The sequence below is a fragment of the Lindgomyces ingoldianus genome, assembly GCF_010093535.1.
Source record: "Lindgomyces ingoldianus strain ATCC 200398 unplaced genomic scaffold BDR25scaffold_14, whole genome shotgun sequence".
NCBI classification, from domain to species: domain Eukaryota; kingdom Fungi; phylum Ascomycota; class Dothideomycetes; order Pleosporales; family Lindgomycetaceae; genus Lindgomyces; species Lindgomyces ingoldianus.
The window spans coordinates 1202926-1228307 of record NW_022985175.1 but is presented as its reverse complement, the minus strand read 5'-3'; the positions used below and the strand labels follow the sequence as shown (position 1 = coordinate 1228307).

At 50.5% G+C, this 25382-nt stretch overlaps 6 protein-coding genes across 6 annotated transcripts; 2 read left to right on the top strand and 4 right to left on the bottom strand.

Moving 5' to 3' along the window:
- Positions 1–145: 145 nt before the first annotated feature.
- Positions 146–1167, bottom strand: BDR25DRAFT_354724 (uncharacterized protein; the record flags this gene model as incomplete). The annotated part of the gene is made up of 8 exons (XM_033695359.1): positions 146–154; positions 213–280; positions 323–375; positions 407–451; positions 507–697; positions 775–811; positions 877–1063; positions 1113–1167. The coding sequence occupies 8 exons, from the start codon at positions 1165–1167 to the stop codon at positions 146–148; spliced, it is 645 nt and encodes a 214-aa protein (XP_033548317.1).
- Positions 1168–1192: 25 nt separating this feature from the next.
- Positions 1193–4189, bottom strand: BDR25DRAFT_354723 (uncharacterized protein; the record flags this gene model as incomplete). Its single annotated transcript, XM_033695358.1, has 19 exons — positions 1193–1243; positions 1296–1403; positions 1456–1720; positions 1764–1821; positions 1884–1917; positions 1952–2122; positions 2206–2304; positions 2357–2444; positions 2499–2536; positions 2588–2680; positions 2731–2970; positions 3021–3056; positions 3113–3126; positions 3293–3340; positions 3397–3454; positions 3502–3655; positions 3720–3741; positions 3792–4049; positions 4084–4189. The coding sequence occupies 19 exons, from the start codon at positions 4187–4189 to the stop codon at positions 1193–1195; spliced, it is 1941 nt and encodes a 646-aa protein (XP_033548316.1).
- On the bottom strand, positions 4185–5678 carry BDR25DRAFT_303463 (uncharacterized protein). The gene is made up of 2 exons (XM_033690009.1): positions 5363–5678; positions 4185–5312 (listed from the first exon to the last, which is right to left on the bottom strand). The coding sequence occupies exons 1-2, from the start codon at positions 5460–5462 to the stop codon at positions 4249–4251; spliced, it is 1164 nt and encodes a 387-aa protein (XP_033548315.1). The 5' UTR covers positions 5463–5678; the 3' UTR covers positions 4185–4248.
- A 714-nt stretch (positions 5679–6392) lies between these two features.
- BDR25DRAFT_286117 (PAP2-domain-containing protein) lies at positions 6393–8313 on the top strand. The gene is made up of 2 exons (XM_033688224.1): positions 6393–7585; positions 7633–8313. The coding sequence occupies exons 1-2, from the start codon at positions 6607–6609 to the stop codon at positions 7890–7892; spliced, it is 1239 nt and encodes a 412-aa protein (XP_033548314.1). The 5' UTR covers positions 6393–6606; the 3' UTR covers positions 7893–8313.
- Positions 8314–8957: 644 nt separating this feature from the next.
- Positions 8958–10118, bottom strand: BDR25DRAFT_354719 (uncharacterized protein; the record flags this gene model as incomplete). Its single annotated transcript, XM_033695357.1, has 7 exons — positions 8958–9042; positions 9341–9424; positions 9491–9539; positions 9571–9595; positions 9860–9982; positions 10013–10077; positions 10112–10118. 7 exons carry the CDS (start codon positions 10116–10118, stop codon positions 8958–8960), a joined length of 438 nt encoding a protein of 145 aa, XP_033548313.1.
- A 1150-nt stretch (positions 10119–11268) lies between these two features.
- BDR25DRAFT_393526 (amino acid adenylation) lies at positions 11269–25329 on the top strand (the record flags this gene model as incomplete). The annotated part of the gene is made up of 11 exons (XM_033698262.1): positions 11269–11282; positions 11309–11437; positions 11472–11621; positions 11659–11754; positions 11799–11906; positions 11934–11994; positions 12046–12228; positions 12276–12333; positions 12395–12490; positions 12519–20168; positions 20208–25329. Coding segments are annotated over 11 exons (13665 nt in total), but the record flags the coding sequence as incomplete, so codon positions are not given.
- Positions 25330–25382: the final 53 nt, after the last annotated feature.

The window sequence follows — 25382 nt, the reverse complement described above, 5'->3', positions numbered from 1 at the left end:
GCAATTTGCAGCAACATACTGTTCGAGCTTATTGCTCGTACTATGTAGCAGCTTTCGTCCAGCGTTCCTCCTGTCTTGACAGTAGGTGCGCATATCTGACAGCAGTACGCACACAGCTCTGACCTGCACAACTGCACGATTGATATCACGTGACCTAATTAGGGTTACACTGCGCTTAAAGCTAAGGAGGTGTGTAAGCTAAAGGGCTCAACGATGGGCAACACAATCAACCTTGGGCTTGGCGTCTCATCACACCATATAAACATTAGCTCCTCGGACCCTCAGTCCACAATACCTCACTTCTATTATAACTTATACCCACCTGAGCTTGAACATTTTGTTGCTGTATTAACACAATTGAATGCACTAGCACCTCTGCGCCTTTCGTGAACCTCTGAAGGGCAACAATAATTGAAATGAGTGAAGTATCTGCATGAATTTAAATCTTATTCTGAAGCATCGTTGATTGAGACCCGGATTCGGCGGTATTGCTTTGTATTTAGGACTTCCAGGGCTTGTCAACAACGGTAGGTGGTGTTGGCGTGTGCAACTGTATTACAAGCTTCGATATCACCACCTCTGGGTTGAATGAAACTAAGCCAGCGCCGCTAAAACCCCCTAATCCAATTAGTAGCCATGTTTCCATAGCTAACCGTCCTCCTTGACCTGGTCGGAACTTTTGTATACTCTTTACCGGCTTGCGAACCGTTTTGACGAGAGACATGATGAATTTAGGTGCAATCGGCCAAGAGTCTTGCAGGTTACTATGTTTACAGCAACCCTACCAGGGAGCCTTGACGTGTATACGGGCCTTGACAACATGTTGGAGTATTTTAAAGCCCGATCCCGCCTTTATCAAGTAGTTCATGAGTTCACAGGCCGTTTGTGTTCATGATTGCTTGTGCCTCGAGAGTCTCGAGCCGATTCAGGCAAATATGATTTGACGTAATGCTGGCTGTCACACGGTCGAGTTCGACATGAAGGTTTATTTGCTCCTTACTCCCTAGATCTAATACATTTTTCCGCAATACCAATATTACCGCCAACCTACTGAAGCTCGGAGCTGTTGTCGGTCATGAGCCGCAGGTTGTAAAGCTTGTAGCTTATTATACTGCGCGGCTTGGAAGTAGAAGGAGGGTTTTGATAGAGGGCGTGGCCACCAACCATGTTGGATCACGGCTCTTTCGTTTCGTCATTCTAGCCTGTGGCTATCTTGTCCAGCCTTGCCACCGTTCTCCAAGGTCTGACCCTCTTGAACGTACGCGTTACTGTAACTTTAGTCCTTCCACGGTCACCCTGATGAGGGCTGCTTGGAGTACACTTACATTGGAAGACGCATAGCTATCTAGACCAAAATTGTAGTTGGTAAGCGAAAATGACCAACAAGTTTCTTTGATCAGCACCTGCATCTGGTTTATACTGCGCCAAGACAGTGTTTATACAAGGTGTGGGGACTTCAAGCTGACTGAATGGTTTGGTCGTGGAGTTGAGTCTGGCCGGACCTCTCCGCTCGACGCTTACCGTGCAAGCGACGTTACCTGACCTATTAGTCGCAACGGCAGAAGATAGTTTGAATTGGGCTCTGTAGGGATCTACGAACTCAAGAGAGCCGCAGCAAGTGTTTTGATGTATACAGCCGAGCTGGTTTCGACTATATGATGCCTGAAATTGCATTTTGCAACAGGTGACAACATCTAGGACTAACTTGTTGTGGGTTGCTCTGGCTTGAATTTGGTCCTTGCTTACAATCTATAGAACGTCACGCCTGCTCCATAATGTGGGCCATACCGACGCATATCTCATTAGGGGTCTTCCTTCTCACTACAATGGCCGGCAAAGAGAACTATATCTTGTTTGCTAAAGTTTCTTGTAAGCCAGTCCACCCCAAGCTAAGCGTAACAGACCCAGAGTTTGAGACTGAATACTGTACCTAGGCTATCATGATCCTGACCTTGCGTTTTGTCCTGTTTTGCTTCAGCCAAGAAACTACGGTGTAAGCCTGGAAGGTGGTGTAGTGGAAGAGCGTTGTTTGTTGTATTGATGATGGAGCCTCTAGGGCAGCCATGGTGCATAGAGAGGTACAGGCACTAGTAGATCGTGGCTTGCCCTGGCTACACATGGTCTTTAATCTCCAGAAGTACGCTTCTTTATCTTTGTACTTAGTCTCTTTTGTCTTTTTGTAGTCGCGTTTTTGAAGCCCTCGACTTCTTTCTTGATGATGTTAAAGTCTTTCTGAAGTGTATGAGATTCCTCTCTGGAATCTTGATCATCTTCTCTTAATGAATGGGACGATAGACCAGGACACTGATAAAGTTATGAATCATTTAGAGTTCGTCCTCATCTAGCTCGGAAACACTTTCTTCGCGGTCATTTCCAGTTGCCCAGCAAAAGTAATAATCGCGGAAGGTTTCCCTGACTCAGAGACACGCTCTTGTACGACATGACTTTTGTGTGTACCTTAGGATAGGAACATGTAGAATAGGGTATTGCATGTTGACCATAGTGGCCTCTTCCCTGACAGCCCCTGTAGACCAGGCTATGCCGCAACTGTATAATCTACCTTGTATCAAACTAATAACGGGGAGACTGGGAAGAAATAAAGCCACCCGCTAAAGAGAGTGTCAACCTGTTGATGCATGGGGTAGTCGCTTGGTAGATAGTTCATGGGCCCAGAGTATGGCTACCCACAGAATGAATATGGCAGCCTTCTGCCCTATCAGCGTGACCAACAGGAAGGACTACGATTCGTAGAATACGATACGTTACGATCACGTGCATCGTAGAGTTGTAGTGGGTCTCTGAGTTGTATCGCATTGCACTTAAGCCTGAAAAGTATATCGTATTACGACTTGTATAGACTTTTTTGGTGGTGAGGTTTGAGGTGAGGCCTAAGGTGAGGTTGTCGTTGTATGTACAGAGCACGCAAGGGCTATAGGCAGTGATCGTATGAAAAAAACAGTAAGGAATCACCTATTTTCGCATTGTCTATCTCATAACCTGTTTAATGTATACAGATCCACTTGGTTGGTGGCTCTAGATTGGTCGTTCACGGTACCCTACCGTTTTCAAGATAGCCCTTGATTTCCTCTCCATACTAGCTACTAGTTGCGACTGCGAGAGAGCTTTCTTTGGAGGCCGAAGGACTGTTACTTTTAAGAGGAATCTCCTTAGTGGAGCAACAATTTAAGCGGTACAGCTGCAAAAGAATTAGCTTTATTATAGGCTGGTTGCTAGTAAGCTTAGTGAGTTAGTTAATTACATAAAATCCGCCCTATCTAATTGTACTATGAACCAATTCTTGGCAATTGTATTGTAAGTACGGTGAATTGGTTTGTACTGACTACGACTTGTAGTCCCCTCTGCTCCTCTAGTAATCGTATAATTGTACTAACAAACCGAGTCGTAGGGCGGTTGAAAACTCCCAGTCGAATCGTATTACTTCCGATTGGTTACGCTGTGCCCTATGCGGCATCCAAACTTGCTAGGTCCCCTACCAATCACAGGATTTATCTGTTCTTTATCTTTGGTGAAGCTTCCAAGGATATAACAGGCCTGATTTGGTATATTGTGAACCTTATGGGAGGACCAGAGGGATGATGAACTGAATTGATTGCTAAAGGAGGGTAACCAAGGGTTTATATAGTTCTGAGTGAACCTGTCATGTGACCCAAGGCTACCACTAACTTAGGCAGTAGCAGGTGAAAGTAGTATCAAGTGACCAGAGCTTGGAGAGCTCTGTGGCTGCACACATATATGTACATTCTGTTTAGAGAAGAATACTATCGCTCAACGATGATAAAATCGCTTTGAATATGCCACGATACTGATCTGATTTTCTAGTGCAACCAGGATGCGCCCCATATACAGCGTAAATACCATGACGCCTAGTTTATTAAATGAGCGGATTAATAGGATGATTGAAAACGCCGCAAGGGTAGCCAACCCGTTTGTGTAACGAAAGCTGTGGGCCATGCAGAGGCATGGATAAGGAAGACGGCTGAACGAGGTGGCGTAATGAGAATAAAATGTTACAAAGACTAGAAAAACCGCTCATTGGGATACAGACTTTCTTTTAGGACCCACTGACCCGGTGAACGTTATTAGAGATGAATTGATAGTTTGAGTTGCTCGACGATGGCAGCACGCAGAACGATCGACGGCTGATTCTAGCAAGATTGACTAGGTGCATGTTGACTACTACAGATGGGATTTGCGAGCACGTAAAAGGTGAGCCAAGGTTCCATCCTCCTAAAGCTTTGCTATGCGCGAAGTCTTCACGCTGGCGCCTTCTCGTTTCTTGTTTGTGAGAACGTCAACAATGACAGCCTGCAAAGTCGATAGAGCCTCCTCACATATTTGGTAATGCGTGACAACTCTTTTACCCATCAATCTGATACCCTGTCTTTCGCCGGCTTCGTTCCACTCCTTGTCTGTCACATTGGAGGCATCTAAGTCTAGCCATACTATATTTGTCTCCACGGGCCTGAGCAATTTGCCTCCGTTCTCAGCCCATAGCTTCCCAATTATTGTGGCTAACTTGTGGCTTTTCTTTAACACTCCTCTCAAATCCCGCTGGCCCATGCCAAAGTTCTCCAGGAGCGCTTGCCTTGCTGCTGCTGCAAGGACACCAGATTGGCGCATGCCGCCACCAATGCTCTTGCGGATCCGATGCAGACGTTTGATCAATTTTGCGGACCCGACAACCATAGCGCCCATTGGCGCACAGAGACCCTTGCTAAAGTCGAGGGTCACCACGTCAGAGCATTGGGCAAACTCTGCAACGGTACCGGCCCCTGCCGAAATGGCTTCCCATAATCTTGCACCATCGATATGCACGTATACTCCAACACTCTCTGCCCAGCTTTTGACTCTGCGCAGTTCTTCCAACGGAACTATGTTCCCATTTGAGGTATTTTCAATGCTCACAATCCGTGTGGGACATTTGTGGACGTCATCTGACAAGACGGCGTATTTTTGAACATCTTCCAATGTCAGATACATCCCGTTGTGCGGTCGTACTGCTTGCAACATCGCCCCAGATAAGTGGGCAATTCCGCCTGCTTCCCAGTTGACTATATGTGCATCTGCGTCCGCAAGAATAGCATGGGGAGGCTGCCATAGCAGGGATCGCAGAGCTAGCTGGTTCGCCATGGTCCCAGAGATGACGAAGGCAGCGGTTTCGTGGTGGCAGAGATTGGCTATCTCTTGCTCGAACTTCATGGTCGTGTTGTCTTCGCCATAAACATCGTCATTCAAGGTAGTTCGGGTAATGGCGCGGAGCATGTTCACAGAGGGAGTAGTGATAACATCGCCTATAGCAAATTAGCGACAAGGCAACACAGGAGGACGATTGGACTATTACTTCTGAAATCGAATGCTGATCCGGTCTGTTTGGGAGAGCCCCAGTTTGTATTATGCTCTTCGACTAGGCACGAGTCGTAAGGTAAAATCGAGTATTTCATTTTGTCCATCTCAAATCTCGCAGGTTCAGAATGGAGTAATGGAAAATAGCATGGGAAGTTGCCCTCGGTAAAGAAGGGATGCTGCTCATGGCATACCTCACATAAGCGGCGGTGCCCTAAGAGGCCTATCACAACCTCTAGAGCCCGACCTGTGATGCAATCTTTTACTCGATGGGAACCTCGAATGTTGGTACAGTACAAATCCGTGGAGTCCAGATGGAAAGCAGGTATTGGCGAGGGGCGGGAGGCATTGGTGCCCTAAGGCGGCTCGTCTGGGCCGCTCCTGGTCCTCAACCCGCCCCCACTGAACGGTCTCCTGTTTGGAATATGCATTCATGTTGAGCTTGGCGCCATGCCGGTTTTCAGCGCCCGCCCTGGGCTAGCGCTGCTGGGGCGTCTGCTAGCGCTGATAATTCTCTGCACATGTTCTCCAGACCCGGTTTCTTTCTTTAGCCAGTCGCTGGTGATGATCGATATGTACGCCTGTGGCGCGTTTGGCGAGGCGGTAGTTTAGCGAGATTATTTATCCTTTCTTATCGGGGCAAAATAACAAGGGAGGATGTAAGTAAGCGTAAGACTACGCCCGGTAATAACAGCAGAAGGCAGACTTTGCAGTTGCTAGTCAAGTCATTGTCAGAGGTCTATCATCAAATATCACAAATTGTGATCGGCCGTAGGAACCACAGATATAGTTGAATAAGGAAGTGCAAAGTGTTCGAACGGTCTTTGGACTTCTACATGTATGGCGGGTGGTCCGCTGGCAGCGTTTGAAGGGGAACGTTTCGTGCGACTGCGTGATGTAATCTGGTTGGTCTGGTTCCTGCAGCTGTGCTTCGCAATAATATGAATGTCTGTGCGAATCCCTTGATGTGTAGGGCCTTGTTCTGCCTAACCAAGCCACTATCACATCACTCACAATTCCGTTCCCAACTCATCCGGCCCCCTCATAGATGTGCTGGCCTTTTGCGATAATTCCCATCTCGCCGTCAACTAGAGTGCAGTAGGCCTTCAATCGCTTGGGTTGCCTTCCCTCTACGTAAGAGCGCGGCTCGCATTGTCCTCGCATCAGCGCCGCAGTTATCGAGATCCTTCAACCATAGCGAAACAGAGCTACCTCGCATTTCTGGACGAGTCAACGTAGAAGATGGTGCAAACAAAATCACCCGCCACCTTGACGATATCCGTCCTTATCCCGCACCGCGTTCGCAGGAAATGGAGGGCCACGCGCTCGCACATACACAGTCGTCTCTCTTGCACGTCGTCCGTCGCTTCTCTTCAGACGTCCTTCTCACCCGCCGACACGCTGCGCTCGTTGCGAACACACGCCTGGTCGATATACGACGTACAGTATCTAATTGTGGCCATTGTGCTCATCTTCTCTCTGTCCGTCAGCGAGTCGCCGGGTCCCTTTGCGAAGACGTTCATGGCGGGGTTGCTTATGGGCGGTCTCGTTCTTCCTATCACTCGACAATGTCTTCTCCCATTTCTTCCTACCCTTGCATGGCTCCTTCTTTTTCCTAGCTGCAAATACATTCCCGCCGATTATAGACCCGCCATCTGGGTCCGGGTTCTCCCCACGCTCGAAAACATACTTTATGGCGCCAATCTGAGCAACATCCTCTCCGCCCACAAACACCCCATCTTGGACATATTGGCTTGGATACCGTACGGCGTGATGCACTATGTTTCGCCCATCATCGTTAGTGGATGTATGTTCATCTGGGGCCCGCCCGGCACCCTCCCTACTTGGGCACGCGCATTCGGGTACATGAACGTGACTGCCGTCATCATTCAGATCATCTTTCCCTGTTCTCCCCCATGGTACGAGAATACGTACGGATTTGCCCCTGCCAACTATTCCATACCAGGTGACGCCGCAGGATTGAAGGCTGTCGATACGCTGTTAGGCATTGATCTCTGGACTTCGGCATTTCATGCTTCGCCTTTGGTATTTGGCGCCTTTCCATCACTGCACTCTGGCTGGGCAACCCTGGAGGCGCTGTTTATGGGCCATGTCTTTCCAAAACTGTTCCCGGTGTACGTTTTCTACACAATGTGGCTGTGGTGGTCCACTATGTACTTATCCCATCATTATGCCGTTGATCTAGTTGGGGGTAGCTTGCGTAAGCTTGTCGCATTCAAGCAAAGCCATTGTTACTAACGATCTCAGTCGCCGGCATTGCCTATTTTTGGGCCCGCGCTAAGTTCCTGCCTGGCGTGCAGCCCCACAAGGACTTTCGCTGGGATTACGATTACGTCGAGGAGGGGGATCCTCAAGATACCGGCTACAACATGCGCGATATTTACGAAGACTCTGCACCGCAGTCGGGTTCCGATATTTGTGCGAGTGGGTCTTCTTCATCCTACTCCACTGGTGGCAGAAGTCCCGCCAGACCTCATTCACCGGTAGATGACACCCAAAGCTTGTGAGACAGTGACGTCGTTCGATCCGAAAGGTAATCTCTCCGGTGGTCCATCGTTGCTTCATCTCAACTTCCAGTCCCCAAGATCGTCTCCCAGTACTACGCCGTGCCTGACCTTCACGATTTAAGCACGGAACAGAGTTCAAGCATTTCCAGAGAAACTATAACCCATCGATTTCTACTTTCCTGTTCAGCATGAAGAAGTGAGCATTGCAAAATGGCGCAATTCGGGCATTTCCTGGGCTCACATCTGGATGGCCATTGGTCTGTTGTGGTTCATTTCCATTTCTGTACCTTGTTATTCGGATAGACATCCTATTGCTCGCTTCCGGTATATTGAGCGGTCGCATTTGTTCTTGGACATCCGCTGATATATGCAGCTGCGGCCTTGCTGTCTGAAGGGCTTAATGCTTTATGTCAAGTATTATGGGGGGTCTGGTACAATGGCCGCACGGACTAGGAATGGAAGGCTGTTATATTGACCGATAAGCCCTTAAAGATGACCATTTGATAGATATGCTCAATGAAGTGTGGAAAGAGTATCAAAGAACCCTTGCAATTGTTTTGTACCTATAGTGGCAAGTATAAACATTACAGATCATGCGAGAAAAGCGGTAGCCGGTCGGTGAGGCAAGGGTAGCCGCGATGTGAGGTTCAGATGACTAAGATACTTCTTGAAGTAGTTAACGTGTTGCATCACTCCTCAGCAACACCAGTCCTCGGGCCACACCAAAACCCACCAAGCATGACGAAAATCGCACCTCAAGATCTCCACAACAGCTAAGCAGAAAGATATAATATTTTAATATTAACGTTTTATGCCTCTTCTAAGATTTTAATTAAAGTCTTATATTTAAGCAGTTGCTTAGAAATCACGTTTAGGGGCTAACATAAGGCTAAAACCAGGGTTAAATGTAACATCTTAATAATTAGTGTATAGTTATATTTCTTCTCAGTATATATATACACTATATTCTAGAGAGGCAAGAAGGACTATCTTGACAATCCTAGACTGCTCTGCTTAGCTGTTGTTAAGATCTTAGGGTGCGATTTTCGTCATTTTCGGTCGATTTTAGGGTGGCCCGAGGACTAGTATTTCCTGAGTAGTGGAACACGTCAACGTGTTTTCCTCATCCGGAAAAGGGGGAAAATTGTACCTTAATATCCCATCAACGCCTTGATTAAAAAGTCTGAAAATCTACCCCTAATCTTAAGTACCTATCTTAAGATTCACGTTAAAGGTTCTATAGTAATAGGCTAACGTACCCTATAGGCATGTTACTTACACACCTAAGTTACTTACTTTTACTAAAACTACACTAAAATACTCTTTCTATATTAATACACTCTTAATAACACTGCTTAGATGTGTTAAAAGAATGTTAGATATAGTTTACACTCTAGGCTTTTAAATAAAATGCAACACTCTCTAAGTAACGTACTATAGCTATGTACTGTAACAGCACAGGCAAGACGATGGGTCCGAATGCGGTATGAATCCACTCAGAGGCATATGGGAGTGCGTGGGGACTCAGAAACCTGGGAATGCCATTGACGCCTATAGGCCTTGTACAAAGGATATTAGAAAACTACTAAGATAGCTACAGGGAAGAGGTGCGACTAAATACTTGGGGGAATAGGGGTACAGCAGGGGCTAGGGCAGGGTCGGAGCAGATATAAGGAACCTTCGAATATCAGCTCGTCGGACAACTTGAGATGGAACAATTCATGCGAATCGTTACATGTACAAGGCCTTTTAAAAGATAATAAATAACGAATACACTAGACAACTTTTACAAGCTAATTCTACAGCTAAGTTATAAAGGCTAGATAATGACAAGAAGTAAGTAATTATTAAGCACATACTTAAGCTAGATGCGTAAGAATTTTCCTCTTAGATAGTAGCTGTGGCTAATATAGCTAATTCATTACACGCTAAGTGTAATCTAGGCTATGTAACGGCGCAGGCAAGACAATGGGTCCGAATGCAGTAGGAATCCACTCAGAGGCATATGGGAGTGCGTGGGGACTCAATGACCTGGGAATACCATTGACACCTATAGGCCTCGTACAAAAGGATATCAGAAAACTACCAAGCTAGGTAAGGGGAGAGGTGCGACTAATTACTTGGGGGAATAGAGGTAACCGCGGGGAGCAGGCCAAGTCAGGGGGTCGGGGCCGATACGGGGACCCTTCGGATAGGTTCCGAGCAACCCGAGATGGAACGATTCATGAGAATCGCTACAGGCTATGTTAGTATAAACTAGCCTAGTATGTTTATTAAGCATTATCTAAAGCTTAAAGCAAAGTTTAAGTATAACTATAACTATAAAAAAGTACTTTATAACAATTCTAGAGTAATTTAAGGCTAGTTTAGCCTTGTAGAGAATATTAAAGCTTAGTATAGCATCTAGAATAATAATAAATAAGATAAGCTTTATAATAGGCTAGATATTTACTAATTATACTTACACTTAAACTTTAGTTTAAGCTCTAGATAACACTTAATAAACATACTAAGCTAGTTTATACTAAAATACCCTAAATTATACTTAGCGCATAAAGAATTAGCTATATTAGCTATAGCTACTAGCTAAGAGGAAAAGTCTTACACATCTAGCTTAAGTATATGCTTAATTATTACTTACTTCTTGTTATTATCTAGCCTTTATAAGCTAGCTGTAGAATTAGCTTGTAAAAGTTGTTTAGCGTGTTAGCTATTTATTATCTTTTAAAACACTTTGTACATAGCTATCGCATGTTGCTTAGAGAGTGTTGCGTTTTATTTAAAAGCCTAAAGTATAAGCTGTATCTAACATTCCTTTAACACATTTAAGTAGTGTTAATAGAAATGCATTAGTGTAAAAAAAGTAGTTTAGTATACTGTTAGTAAAAGTAAGTAACTTGTCTATAGAGTACGTTATAAGATTAAAGTAGCTATGTATAATAATAAAATCTTTACAATATAAATAGTAATAGTTATATTAATAAAAATATATTATATAAAGCATTAGCTAGCTTTTAATAAAGTTTCTAGCCTAGTTCTTACTAATAGTAGAAGGTAAAGTTTAGCTATAGTTTATAAAGATAATATTAGCTATTTATAATATAACAAGAATTTTGGAAGAAAATCTGTGCATGGTAAAGTTAAGAACATGCTAAAGAAGAACTTTTTTCTTATTAGAAGTAAGTTTACACGTTAATAGCTAAGTATTATGTCTTAAAGAGGTACTGTGATAGCGCGTAGCTAAGTTGGAATAAGGAACGTCGTACTAGCGGGCTGCAGCACAGAGACTTTGAAAATAACCTAAATTATAAGCTTGAACAGCTAAAGAGAGCCTGCCTTCGAGTTTATGTTGGTTACAATTAGGCTTTGTTGAACTATGAGTATTGAAAGGTGTCGCTACGCGACGCGCGGTGGAGCTGTCCAGCTCGCTTGTCAAACATGTTACGGCAACCTATAATTACAAATGCCAACATCACGTTTGAAAGAGCGGCATTCCAATGCCCTGACAGAGCAGGGTTTGAAATTTTCCATGGCCTCGATTTGGAGTTTGCAGGCTATGCCGTTTCACTCATGTCAAAGTTCTATTACGGAAAGGCTTCAATTGATGCCGAAACATTTCGACACTAGGACTGCATCCCAAAGTCGACCTCCAAGGATAAGGCTGGGCTTATTTCGAGCGCAACAAGGCGTGCCGGGTAAATTGGTGCCAACCGCGGAGCGCAAGGATACGTATTTTGGAGCTACTGCGGGGCGGTTTCTTTGTCAGAGGCATGTTCAACATATTGTATGCATTTCAAATGCCTATCATCCTTGGTAGCACCGAATTGGTGCACCTAAGGCAGTTGCTTTATGCGGATGGTGGGTGTTGTCATCCCAACTAAGCTTAGCGTGGTGCTATGTCGGCAGCTCCTCGGTCGATTGCTTTTGCGACTCAATCTTAACTCAACATCCTAGCGCTATTGCTTTCGTCGAACGCCATTGCGGCACAGCTGTTGGTACTATGCCGCGCTCCACGTTTCAGCAACCCCACTGACATTTCAGCAGCTCCACTGACATTTCAGCAGCTCCACGAGGATCTGCCATGATAAACAACATTTGCTCTGTGCGTGGAATCTGTGAACCAATGCAGCAAACGCCATCACGAGTGTTCTAGCTAGCGTTTGACGTTCATCACGCTCATCATCTACTCCGCCATCTGTCCATACTTACCCACACTGTCGGGCCGGGTATCCAACATGAGAGGACAAGGCGTAATGTCGGACGCCTTGTCCTGGAGGACGAACTTTGGATCACGCTGTTCCGCCCGCCTAGGAAGGAAAGCTTGGCACGATCTCACGTAATCAGAGACCCCTGACTTAACACGAACCAGCTTCGGGCCAACAGTTTCTAACTGTGCATCACTTGTTTTCCCGGCGTGCTCGTTCACAATCTTCCCTTAAACGTTAGTACCAGGCGTAATCCAACGATTTCTACATTATAGTGGCGTTTGCTGAGCCCATAAGTGGGCGCACGAAGTCTCGCCACAATACACCTTGCCAACGGCGCTGCAAGCGTACATTCCAATAGGAGCAAGCGGCCGAAGAGCGAGATTGAGCCATGTCTAGGTACGCCATACGCAATGCAAAGGGAATTCCCTGGCCGGTAGCAAGCAGTACTTCACACCTGGACCTCACCTCTTACCATGTACCATCTCCAGTGACGAGGAACTGCCAAACATATTCTTCAAACCGCTATCCTTACAATTTTACATAAACTTCACAAACGACAAAAAAAAAAAAAAACATCAGTTGTCTCGATATCAGATGGTCTCAGTTCAAGTAGGAGATATAGGCCTGGAAGCGCTGCAGGGTATGGAAGGCGAGGACTTTCAAGATGTATGGCGCCGTAACCAAGTCGTACCGGAAAGCGTCGAGCAGTGCGTTCATGAGCTCATCAAGACAATTGCTCAACGCACTCCCAACTCGATCGCCATTCACGCGTGGGACGGCGAGATGACGTATGGCGAGCTGGACGCGATGTCGACCAAGCTGGCCGGGCACCTTGTCTGGCTGGGTGTCAAACAAGAAGCCATTGTGCCACTATGCTTTGAGAAGTCCATGTGGACCGTGGTCGCGATGCTGGCGGTACTCAAGGCAGGCGGAGCTTTCGTGCCTCTGAACCCAGAGCATCCAAGAAATCGCCATGAAGAGATCTTCGACCAGACAGGAGCCACCGTTATGCTAACGTCTGCACAATACGCGACGCTTTGGGAGCATGCGAACCACACTGTAGCTACCGTCAGCGGACCATCCATCGACAGGCTTGTCAGCAAAGTTGACGTGAACCTTCCGGTAGTGAAGACAAGTAACGCTGCGTATGTGATTTTTACGTCAGGAAGTACTGGTACACCCAAAGGTGTTGTGTTGGAACACGGAGCGATCTCCACAAGCTGCGTGAACCATGGCGAAGCCTTTGAACTCACACCGCACACGCGAGCTCTACAGTTCGCCTCGTACACTTTCGACGCTTGCATCACTGAGATCATTACCACACTGGTGTTTGGAGGCTGTGTGTGCGTCCCCTCTGAGGGCGATCGTGGCAACAATCTCGTTAAAGCCATAAACACCATGGCAGTGAACTGGGCGTTGCTGACTCCGACTGTAGCACGATTGCTGGAGCCCAAAGAAATACCTACCCTGGACATATTGGTTCTTGGAGGAGAGGCCGTCACCTACAACGACTGTCAAAGATGGGATAGCTATGTCAAAGTGATAAATACGTATGGACCAACGGAGTGCTCCGTATGGTGTACCTCATATCACGGTACACAGAGTTTCAAGTCAGGCACCATTGGAAAATCCATCGCTTCCGTGAGCTGGGTAGTAGACCCAGAAGACCACAACAAACTGCCTCCTGTAGGATCGATCGGAGAGCTCCTGATTGAGGGACCAATTCTCGCCCGCGGCTACCTCAACGACGCTGGGAAGACAAATGCAGCATTCATCGACGATCCCGCCTGGCTGTTGGAGGGCGGCGAAGGCCATCCCGGGAGACACGGCAGGATGTACAAGACGGGAGACCTGGTTTACTACAGGCCTGACGGCAATCTGGTCTATGTGGGCCGCAAAGACGAGCAAGTCAAGGTGCGAGGCCAGCGAGTCGAGCTCGGCGAGATTGAGCACCACCTGCGGGAGTGCATTCCCGAGGTCAAGTTGATGACAGTGGAGGTCATCATGCTCAAGGGCCAGAATCAAAATGCGATGCTAGCTGCTTTCCTGCAGTGGGATGTTGAGCTGGAGAATGCAGTTCTGGCTGATATGGCAACTGAGACTAGTTCTCTGGCGCGAGTCATCTTGCCAGTCGAAGCAGACAAGAAGTTGGCGGAGCGGCTGCCAGGCTACATGGTCCCGGAAGTGTACTTCGCCGTTGCACAGCTGCCGATGACAGTGTCCGGAAAGACGGACAGGAAACGACTACGGGAGATCGGAGCGTCGTTCTCAGCCCAGCAGCTGGCGGAGATGCGGACATCAAGCCAGGGACCGAAACGACTACCATCGACCGAGGCAGAGAAGGCGATGCAGCAGCTGTGGGCGAGGGTGCTAGGCATTGAGCCGGAGAGTATTGGGCTGGACGACAGCTTCTTCCGCCTCGGCGGTGACTCGATCGCAGCCATGAAGCTGGTCAGTGAAGCCCGCAGGATGGGATTGCACCTGAGCGTGGCAGACATATTCCGCCATCCTACACTCTCAGCCCTTGCTGGCTTAGACTACCACCACAGTGACAGCGCTGCAGAAGACATCCCTCCCTTCTCTCTGCTGGGCGAAGTGGTGGACGGGGCCACCATCCGCGAGGAAGCGGCCGTCAGCTGCAGTGTTGACGCTGGCCTCGTCGAGGACTTATACCCATGCTCGCCGCTGCAGGAAGGGCTAGTGTCGCTAACATCCAAGCGAGCAGGCGACTACATCATGCAGGGCGTGCTGGAGCTGCGGTCTGACATAGACGAAGAGGCTTTCCGAGCTGCCTGGGGGCACGTCGTCCGGTCAATGACAGTGTTGCGTACCCGGATCGTCCAGAATAGCAAACTTGGCTTGCTGCAGGCCGTGATAGCAGAGGACATCCGTTGGACAGAGGCTAAGGAACTCGAGGAGTACCTTGAGAAGGATAAGTCAGTGTCCATGGGACTCGGCGATCCTTTGACACGCTACACCATCGTCAAGGAAGCGCAGGGAGGGAGGCGCTGGATGGTGTGGACGGTTCACCACGCGCTGTACGACGGCTGGTCGCTGCCCCGAGTTATAGACGCGGTAACCAAGGCGTACACTGAGGGTGTGGTAGAACAGCAGCCTGGTTTCCATGCCTTTGCCAAGTATCTCAGCCAGCAAGACCATGAGGCGGCTGCAGCGTACTGGCACGCCGCTCTGACTGACTGCCAGGCGGCACCGTTCCCTCCGCTTCCAGCGGTGGTGCAGCAGCCGGTTGCGGATGCGATGATGGACTATCAGTGCCCTCCGTTGCCCAAAGCACCCTCTGATACGACGACGTCAACGCTCATTCATGCCGCCTGGGCCGTCATCGCTAGTCGATACACCAACTCGGACGACGTGGTGTTTGGCACTACAGTCACGGGACGCAATGCACCTGTCGCCGGCATTGAAGCCATGATCGGACCCACAATTGCCACTGTGCCGGTGCGAGTGCGAGTGGCAGGCAAGCAGACAGTATCTGCTTTCCTGAAAGCCTTGCAGCAGCAGGCGACGGACATGATCCCGTACGAGCAGACGGGGCTGCAGCGGATCGCCAAGGTGGGAGCGGGCGCGCGGCATGCCTGCGGCTTCCAGACGCTGCTTGTAGTCCAGCCTGCAAGAGATGCTGCTCGCAGCGATCAGTTACTAGGAGAGTTGCTTGACCGCTCCGAGCTGCAGGAATTCTCGACTTATGGGCTGATGTTGCAGTGTACATTGGCCGCAGAAGGAATTCGCATCACAGCAAGCTTCGACGAGCGGGCGGTGGAGGAGTGGCTAGTCAAGAAGCTGCTGGACCAGTTCAGCTATATCATGCAGCAGCTGGCCAGAGCAGATCCAGAGACAATTATAGCGGACATCAACGCCCTCACGCCAGGGGACAGAGAGGAGCTATGGGCATCGAACCGTGAGATACCGGCGGCGGTCGACCGATGTGTCCACGATCTGTTCGAAGAGCAAGCAAGGGCGCGGTCCGAGGCGCCTGCCGTCTGCGCGTGGGATGGTGAGCTGACATATAGCGAGCTGGATGCGTTGTCGACTAGACTGGCAAGCCACCTCGTCGGGTTGGGTGTTAAGCCAGAAGACATTGTGCCGCTGTGCTTCGAGAAGTCGATGTGGACCGTGGTCGCGATGCTGGCCGTGCTGAAGGCCGGTGGAGCGTTTGCATCCCTAAACCCAGAGCATCCAAGAACTCGCCACGAGGAGATTTTAAAGCAGACAGGAGCTACTCTGATCCTGACATCAACACAATGCTCCCTGCTTTGGAAATTTACGGCCCGGTCTGTTTTCGCAGTCAGTGAATCAACCATCAATAAGCTACCTTTACAAACCGGTGAGCTTCATTCTACAGTAACAGCAAATAATGCTGCGTACGTCATCTTCACGTCCGGCAGTACTGGAATACCAAAAGGCGTCGTACTGGAACACCAAGCGCTCTCCACCAGTTGCCTGAACCACGGCAAAGCGTTGGGATTCACACCGTATACCCGAGCTCTTCAGTTCGCCTCGTACACCTTCGATGCTTGCGTTGCCGAGATCCTCACTACGCTTGTACATGGTGGAGGAGTTTGCGTCCCATCGGAAGACAGTAGGCGTAATGACCTTACTAACACCATCAACAGCATGAACGTGAATTGGCTTTTCTTGACTCCTTCCGTTGCGCGAGTGATAGATCCCACAGAAGTGCCTTCGCTTACGACACTCGCACTTGGTGGAGAATGGGTTGACCACGTGGATTGGAAAAAATGGATGAACCATGCTGAGATGATGACTGTGTATGGCCCTACTGAGTGTTGTATTTTCAGCAGCGCTTGTTTTAGGCCACTAGAATTCAAGTCTGGAACTATTGGTAAGTCCATCGCTTCCGTGAGCTGGGTAGTCGACCCAGAAGACCACAACAAATTGCATCCCGTAGGATCGATTGGAGAGCTCCTGATTGAAGGACCCATCCTTGCCCGTGGCTACCTCAACGATATCGAGAAGACAAATGCAGCGTTCATCAATGATCCCGCCTGGCTGTTGGAGGGCGGCGAAGGCCATCCCGGGAGACACGGCAGGATGTACAAGACGGGAGACCTGGTCTACTACGGGCCTGGCGGCAATCTGGTCTATGTGGGCCGCAAAGACGAGCAAGTCAAGGTGCGAGGCCAGCGAGTCGAGCTCGGCGAGATTGAGCACCATTTACGGGAGTGTATTCCCGAGGTCAAGTTAATGACAGTGGAGGTCATCATGCCCAAGGGACAGAATCAAAATGCGATGCTAGCTGCCTTCCTGCAGTTGGACGTTAAGATAGAGAGTGCACTTTTGACTGACAAGCCAACTGAGACTAGTTCGCTGGCGCGAGTCATCTTTCCAGTCGAAGCAGACAAGAAGTTGGCGGAGCGTCTGCCGGGCTACATGGTCCCGGACGTGTACTTCGCCGTTGCACAGCTGCCGATGATGGCATCCGGAAAGACGGACAGGAAACGACTGCGGGAGATCGGGGCGTCGTTCTCAGCCCAACAGCTGGCGGAGATGCGGACATCAAGCCAGGGACCGAAACGACTACCATCGACCGAGATAGAGAAGGCGATGCAGCAGCTGTGGGCGCGGGTGCTGGGCATTGAGCCGGAGAGTATTGGGCTGGACGACAGCTTCTTCCGCCTTGGCGGTGACTCGATCGAAGCCATGAAGCTAGTCGGCGAAGCTCGCAGGATGGAGGTGCAGCTAAGCGTTGCAGACATCTTCCGCAATCCGGGGCTGGACCAGCTGGCCTCTGCAGCCATTGGTTTCGCCGACAGCACTGTTTCTACTATCCCGCACATTGATCATGTGGGGCCTGCGGAGCAATCGTTTGCACAGGGCCGACTGTGGTTCTTGGAGCAACTGTATCCTGGCTTGAACTGGTACCTTATGCCGTTCGCTGTGCGCATCAGGGGCCCGCTTCAGCTGACTGCGCTCAACACGGCTCTTCTCGCGATTGAGAGTCGCCACGAGACGCTCCGGACAACCTTCGCTACCAATGGCGGTGTCAGTGTGCAGATGGTTCAACCATTCCGCGCCAAAGAACTCAACGTCATAGACATTCTCCCAGACGATGAACGGGGTCTTGCGGACGCCGTGCAGCAGGACCAGACAACTCCCTTCGACCTGCGCAATGAGCCTGGATGGAGAGTATCTGTTTACCAAATACAGAAAAATGATCACTTGCTGTCCATCGTTATGCATCACATCGTTTCCGACGGCTGGTCTGTCGATGTGCTTATGCGCGAACTGGCTGCGTTCTACTCCGCCGCGATGCGCAGCCAGGACCCACTATCCCAGGTACACCCTCTGCCCATCCAGTACCGAGACTTCTCTGTGTGGCAGAGACAAAAACCCCAGGTCGAGGAGCACCAAAGACAGCTCAGCTACTGGCTCACGCAGCTCCAGGGAAGCCGACCGGCAGAGCTGCTCTGCGATAAGCCCAGACCCGCGACTCTGTCTGGAAAAGCTGATATGCGAACGCTAGAGATCAGCGGCCCGCTGTATGCGGAGTTGCAGGAATTCTGCAAAGCGCACGGGGTGACTCTATTCGTGGCTCTTCTCGCTGCATTTAGAGCTACGCACTTCCGCCTTACTGGCCAGGACGATGCCACCATTGGCACTGCAAATGCAAATCGGGACCGTTGGGAGGTAAAAGACATTATTGGATTCTTTGTGAACATGCAGTGCCTTCGGATCACAATTCATGACGAGAGTTTTGAAGAACTAGTTCAACAGGTCCATGCTGTAGCAGTTGCATCGCTTTCGAATCAGGACGTGCCGTTCGAGAGCATTGTCTCGCAACTGAAGCCTGACCGAGACCTGTCTCGTCATCCACTTGTTCAGCTTGTCTTTGCGGTGCACTCGCAGCGAAACCTGGGACAACTAATACTAGAAGGGGTGGAAACAGAGAGTATGCATGTCTCAGTAACCTCAAGGTTTGACCTGGAGTTTCATTTCTTCCAAGAGCCCTCCGGCCTACAGGGCAACGTCTTTTTCTCAACAGATCTCTATGCGCCTGAGACAATTGACAACATGCTGTCGCTCTTTCACAACATCCTCCAAGTGTCCCTGAGAGAGCCAAAGACAGCAGTTGCCTCTTTACCCCTCCTAACTAAGGCCCAATATTCCAGGCTTGACAGGATGGGGCTTGTTCAGATTGAGCAAACAAACTACCCGCGCGACTTAAGCATTGTCGACCTCTTCATCCAGCAAGCTTCGGCACATCCATCCAGGATCGCCGTCACAGACGCTTCAGCGGAGATGAGCTACGCTGAGCTGGACAGGGAATCAGATCTTCTTGCTCGGTGGCTGGTACGGCGCTTGTTCCCGCCTGAGAGTCTAGTCGGCGTGCTCTCAAGTCGAAGCTGTCAAACCATCGTTGCGTTCCTGGGCATTCTGAAGGCCAACCTGGCGTACCTACCGTTCGATGTTAAAATACCAGGGAAGCGCATGGAAGCTATCCTTTCGTCCCTTCCAGGCCAGAGGGTCATCTTGCTTGGATCTGGCGTGCAAGCTCCGAAAGTGAAGCTGAGCAACATCGAGTTCGTCCGCATTACCGAAGTCCTGAACCAGCAGGCTAACGATGATTCTGTGGGGTATAGATCTGCCATGGCGATCGGGCCGTCAGCTACCAGCCTTGCATATGTTATGTTCACCTCGGGATCGACGGGCCAGCCCAAGGGAGTCATGGTAGAGCATCGCGGCATTGTGCGCCTGGTTAGAGACAACAACCTCGTACAGCACCTACCAGCATCGCGAGTCATGGCTCACATGACAAATCTTGCCTTCGACGTCTCAACATGGGAGATTTATGCCTGTCTCTTAAACGGCGGAACGCTCGTTTGCATTGACGCAATGATAGTGCTGGACCCAGATGCTATAGCTGAGATATTTAATCAACGCTCCATTCAGATGGCCGTGCTCACACCAGCCTTGTTTAGACAGTACACTCTAGAGTCTTCTTCGATATTCGCCACAATTGAAATGCTTTGTGTGGGGGGTGAAGCAATGTACCCGAAGGACTACTTTGCAGCGGAAAGAAGCCTCACCGGTAAGGTTATTAATTGCTATGGTCCGACAGAGAACACAGGCATCAGCGCGACCTTCGTCCTACACAAAGAGGAGAAGTTCACCAACGGTGTGCCAATCGGCCGGGCGTTGAGCAACTCAGGCGCCTACGTTATGGATCCGGAGATGCGACTGGTGCCGCTAGGGGTCATCGGAGAGCTCGTGGTCACGGGTGACGGTTTAGCACGGGGCTACATTGAGCCCCAGGGAGACATCGATAGGTTTGTTACTGTCACAGTCGCTGGCCGGATGGTGAGAGCCTATCGAACAGGCGATTACGTCCGCCATCGCCCTACAGACGGTCTGCTGGAGTTTTTCGGCCGGATGGACGGACAAATCAAGATCCGGGGAAACCGTGTTGAGCTAGGAGAGATTGAGCACATCCTCCGCAGCCACAGCTCTGTCAGCGATGCAGTGACTGTGCTGCAACAGCACGATAACGACGAGGTCCGGCTCACAGGCTTTGTCACCATCCATGAAGACGATGCGCTGGCCGATGAGGCTGGTGCTGCCCCCGAATCGCAGCACGTCGAAGCATGGGAGGAACAGTTCGATGTTGATATCTACTCTCCAATCCACAACGTTCGACCCGGGACCATTGGACGCGACTTCATCGGATGGACGTCTATGTACGACGGTACGGATATAGACAAGGCAGAGATGAGCGAGTGGCTAGACGACACCATCGCCACGCTGCTCAACGGTCAGGAGCCTGGGAACGTTCTAGAAATCGGATCAGGCACCGGCATGGTCCTCTTCAATGTGTGCAAGGGCCTGCAGAGCTATGTCGGCCTTGAGCCATCTCAAAAGGCAGTCGACTTCATCACGGCAACTGTCAAGTCCATGCCTGCACTGGCAGGAAAGGTGCACATGTATAAAGCCACAGCAGCAGACGTTGGCCAGCTGGAATGGCCAATTACCGCCAACCTTGTGGTCATGAACTCAGTTGTGCAGTACTTTCCTAGCCAGGCCTATCTTTTCAAGCTTATCCAGGACATAATTGCGCTTGAAGGCGTGCGTACCCTCTTCTTTGGCGACATCCGGTCGTACACGCTGTACCGCGAGTTCCTAGCCACCCGAGCGCTACGCATAGCCGGCGACAAGGCCACAAAGGCTGAAATTCTACGCATGATGGCCGACATGGAGCGAGGTGAGCGGGAGCTGCTTGTCGACCCAGCTTTTTTTACCGCCCTGCCAAGTCGCCTGCCAGGGCTAATCGAACACGTCGAGATCCTGCCCAAGAAGATGAAAGCGACCAATGAGCTGAGCTGCTATCGATACGCAGTAGTGGTCCACATCAGGGCCCGAGGCCACCCAGAGCATGACATTCACTACATTGAGCAAGAGAGATGGATTGACTTTGCGGAGCGCAAACTAGATCGCCAGTCTCTCCTAGAGCAGCTGCACAGCTCCTCTACCTCACCTCTAGTCGCGGTGAGCAATATCCCTTACAGCAAGACCATTGTAAGCCGCTGCCTTGTCGCCTTGCTGGACACTGCGGCATCAGAGACAACGGCTCAGCAGGACTGGCTCTCCTCTGTGTACAAGGAAGCACATCATGTCCCCGCCCTTTCTGCCATTGACTTGGTTGACCTTGCTGAAGAAACTGGCTACCAGGTTGAGATCAGCTGGAGCAGGCAGCACTCACAGAAGGGTGGTCTGGACGCTGTCTTCCACCGGTATCAGCCCCAAGATGGAGGGAAGCGGGTGATGTTCCAGTTCCCTGGCGATGACGCGGATCGACTACTGCAGAGTCTCAGTAGCAGGCCGTTACGGCAGCAATACCTACAGAAAACCCAACAGCAGTTGCATAAGATGCTTGAGGCCCAGCTGCCTACTTACATGGTCCCTCAAAGCATTACTGTCCTAAACGCAATGCCAATCAACCAGAACGGCAAGGTCGACCGCAAGATGCTCGCGCAACGACAACAAAAAGAAACATCCACTCAAGGGATCAAGGGGCAGCAGGAACTGTCAACGGCACAAAGCACGATGCAACAACTGTGGGCCCGCGCGCTGGGCATCGAGGCGCAGAGAATTGACCTGGACGACAGCTTCTTCCGCCTCGGCGGCGACTCGATCGCGGCCATGAAGCTGGTCGGTGAAGCTCGAAGGATGGGAATGCACCTGAGCGTGGCAGACATCTTCCGCAATCCTACACTCGCGGGCTTAGCTGGATTAGACTATAGCTATAGTGGCAGCGCTTCCGAAGAGATTCTTCCCTTTTCTCTGCTGGGCAAAGAGGTGGCCGTGGCCGCCGCCCGCGCGGAAGCGGCCGTTAGCTGCAGCGTTGATGCCGGCCTCGTCAAGGACTTGTACCCATGCTCGCCGCTGCAGGAAGGGCTGGTGTCGCTGACGTCTAAGCGAGCAGGCGACTACATCATGCAGGGTGTGCTGGAGCTGCTCGCTGAGATAGACGAAGAGGCTTTCCGAGCTGCTTGGGAGCACGTCTTCCGCTCAATGGAAGTGTTGCGCACGCGGATCGTGCAGAACAGCCATCTTGGCTTGCTGCAGGCCGTGATAGCAGAGGATATCTCATGGCTTGAGGCAGAAGGACTAGAGGAGTACCTTAAGAAGGACAAGTCAGTGTCCATGGGGCTCGGTGATCCCTTGACACGCTACGCCATTGTCACAGAAGAAAAAGGAGAGAAGCGCTGGATGGTATGGACAGTTCATCACGCGTTGTACGACGGCTGGTCACTGCCTCAAATCATAGATGTGGTAACCAAGGCATACACCGACGGCATGGTAGAACAGCGGCCTGGTTTTCACACCTTCATCAAGTATCTCAACCAGCAAGACCAGGAGGTCGCGACCCGCTACTGGAAGAACGCTCTCCATGACTGCCAAGCGACACCATTCCCGCCCCTACCGTCAGCAGTGCAGCAGCCTTTTGCGAATGCTATGATAGACTGTCAATGCCCTCCGCTTCCCAAAGCACCCTCTAACACGACGACAGCAACGCTTGTCCGCGCCGCCTGGTCAATCATCATCAGTCGATACACGAACTCAGACGATGTGGTGTTCGGCACTACAGTCACTGGACGCAATGCCCCTGTTGCTGGCATTGAAGCCATGGTTGGGCCTACTATCGCAACGGTGCCGGTGCGAGTGCGAGTGGCAGGCGATCAGACTGTATCTGCCTTCCTCCAGCGATTGCAGCAGCAGGCGACGGACATGATCCCGTACGAGCAGACGGGACTGCAACGGATTGCCAAGATGTCAGCAGGTGCGCGGCATGCCTGCGACTTCCAGACTCTGCTGGTTGTGCAGCCTGCAAGCGACGCTCCTGGAAGCAATCGGGTACTAGGAGAGTGGCGTGGCCGCTCCGAGCTGCAGGACTTCTCGACTTATGGGCTAATGCTGCAGTGCACACTGTCCGCAGACGGAATACACATTACAGCAAGCTTTGATAGGCGGGTGGTAGAGGAGTGGCTGGTCAAGAAGGTATTGAGCCAGTTCAGCTTCATCATGCAACAGTTGGCCAGAGCACAACCAGAAGAGAAGGTGGCTGACATGGACCCACTCACGCTTGAGGAGAGAACAGAACTGTGGGCATCAAACCGCAAAACTCCAGCAGCGGTCGAACGGTGCGCTCACGACCTGTTCGCAGAGCAGGTCCGGGAACAGCCCGATGCGCCTGCCATCTGCTCGTGGGACGGCGAGATGACATACGGCGAGCTGGATGCGCTGTCCACTAGACTGGCAAGACACCTCGTACGCTTGGGTGTCAAGCTAGAAGATATTGTGCCATTGTGCTTCGAGAAGTCCATGTGGACCGTAGTCGCGATGCTGGCGGTGCTCAAGGCCGGTGGAGTATTTGTACCGCTGGATCCAAACCATCCCGTAAGCCGCCACAGAGAGATTTTTAAGCAGACAAGGGCCACAGTGGTACTTGCATCAAAACAGTGCTCGATGGTTTGGAAATCCACAGGCCCTGCTGTCTTCTCAGTCAGCGAATCAGCCATAAACAAGCTGCCTTTGCACGGCGACTTGATTCATTCTACAGTAACAGCAAACAATGCTGCCTATGTCATCTTTACATCTGGTAGTACCGGAATACCCAAGGGCGTTGTCCTGGAGCACAGAGCGCTCTCGACGAGCTGCTTAAACCACGGTAAAGTGTTGGGATTCACTCCATATACTCGAGCTCTTCAATTCGCCTCATACACCTTCGATGCTTGCATCACTGAGATTATTACTACATTGGTCTTTGGCGGCTGTGTGTGCGTCCCTTCTGAGAACGATCGTCGCAACAATCTAGCTAAGGCTATCAATACTATGGATGTGAACTGGGCGTTGCTTACTCCATCTGTGGCACAATTGCTAGAACCACAATCAATTCTGACTCTCAAGACGTTGCTCCTCGGAGGTGAAACTGTCAGCTACAGAGATCTCCTGAGATGGTCAGATGTGAATCTTGTGAGTGCGTATGGCCCTGCTGAGTGCTGCATCATGTGCACTGCGCATATGGTCAGCCAAGACTACGTATCGGGCACTATTGGAAAATCCATCGCCTCCGTAAGTTGGGTGGTAGACCGAGAAGACCACAACAGACTAGCTCCCATAGGGTCGATTGGAGAGCTCCTGATTGAAGGGCCGATCCTTGCGCGATGCTATCTCGATGATGCGGAGAAGACGACGGCGGCCTTCGTCAACGATCCCACCTGGCTGCTGGAGGGCGGGGTAGGCCATCCCGGGCGACAAGGAAGAATGTACAAGACGGGAGACCTGGTCTACTACGGGCCTGGCGGCAATCTGGTCTATATGGGCCGCAAAGACGATCAAGTCAAGGTGCGAGGCCAGCGGGTCGAGCTCGGCGAGATTGAGCACCATTTGCGGGAGTGCATGCCCGAGGTCAAGTTAATGACAGTGGAGGTCATCACGCCCAAGGGACAGAATCAAAATGCGATGCTAGCTGCCTTCCTGCAGTTAGACGTTGAGATAGAGAGTGCACTTTTGACTGACAAGCCAACTGAGACTAGTTCGCTGGCGCGAGTCATCTTTCCAGTCGAAGCAGACAAGAAGTTGGCGGAGCGTCTGCCGGGCTACATGGTCCCGGACGTGTACTTCGCCGTTGCACAGCTGCCGATGATGGCATCCGGAAAGACGGACAGGAAACGACTGCGGGAGATCGGGGCGTCGTTCTCAGCCCAACAGCTGGCGGAGATGCGGACATCAAGCCAGGGACCGAAAC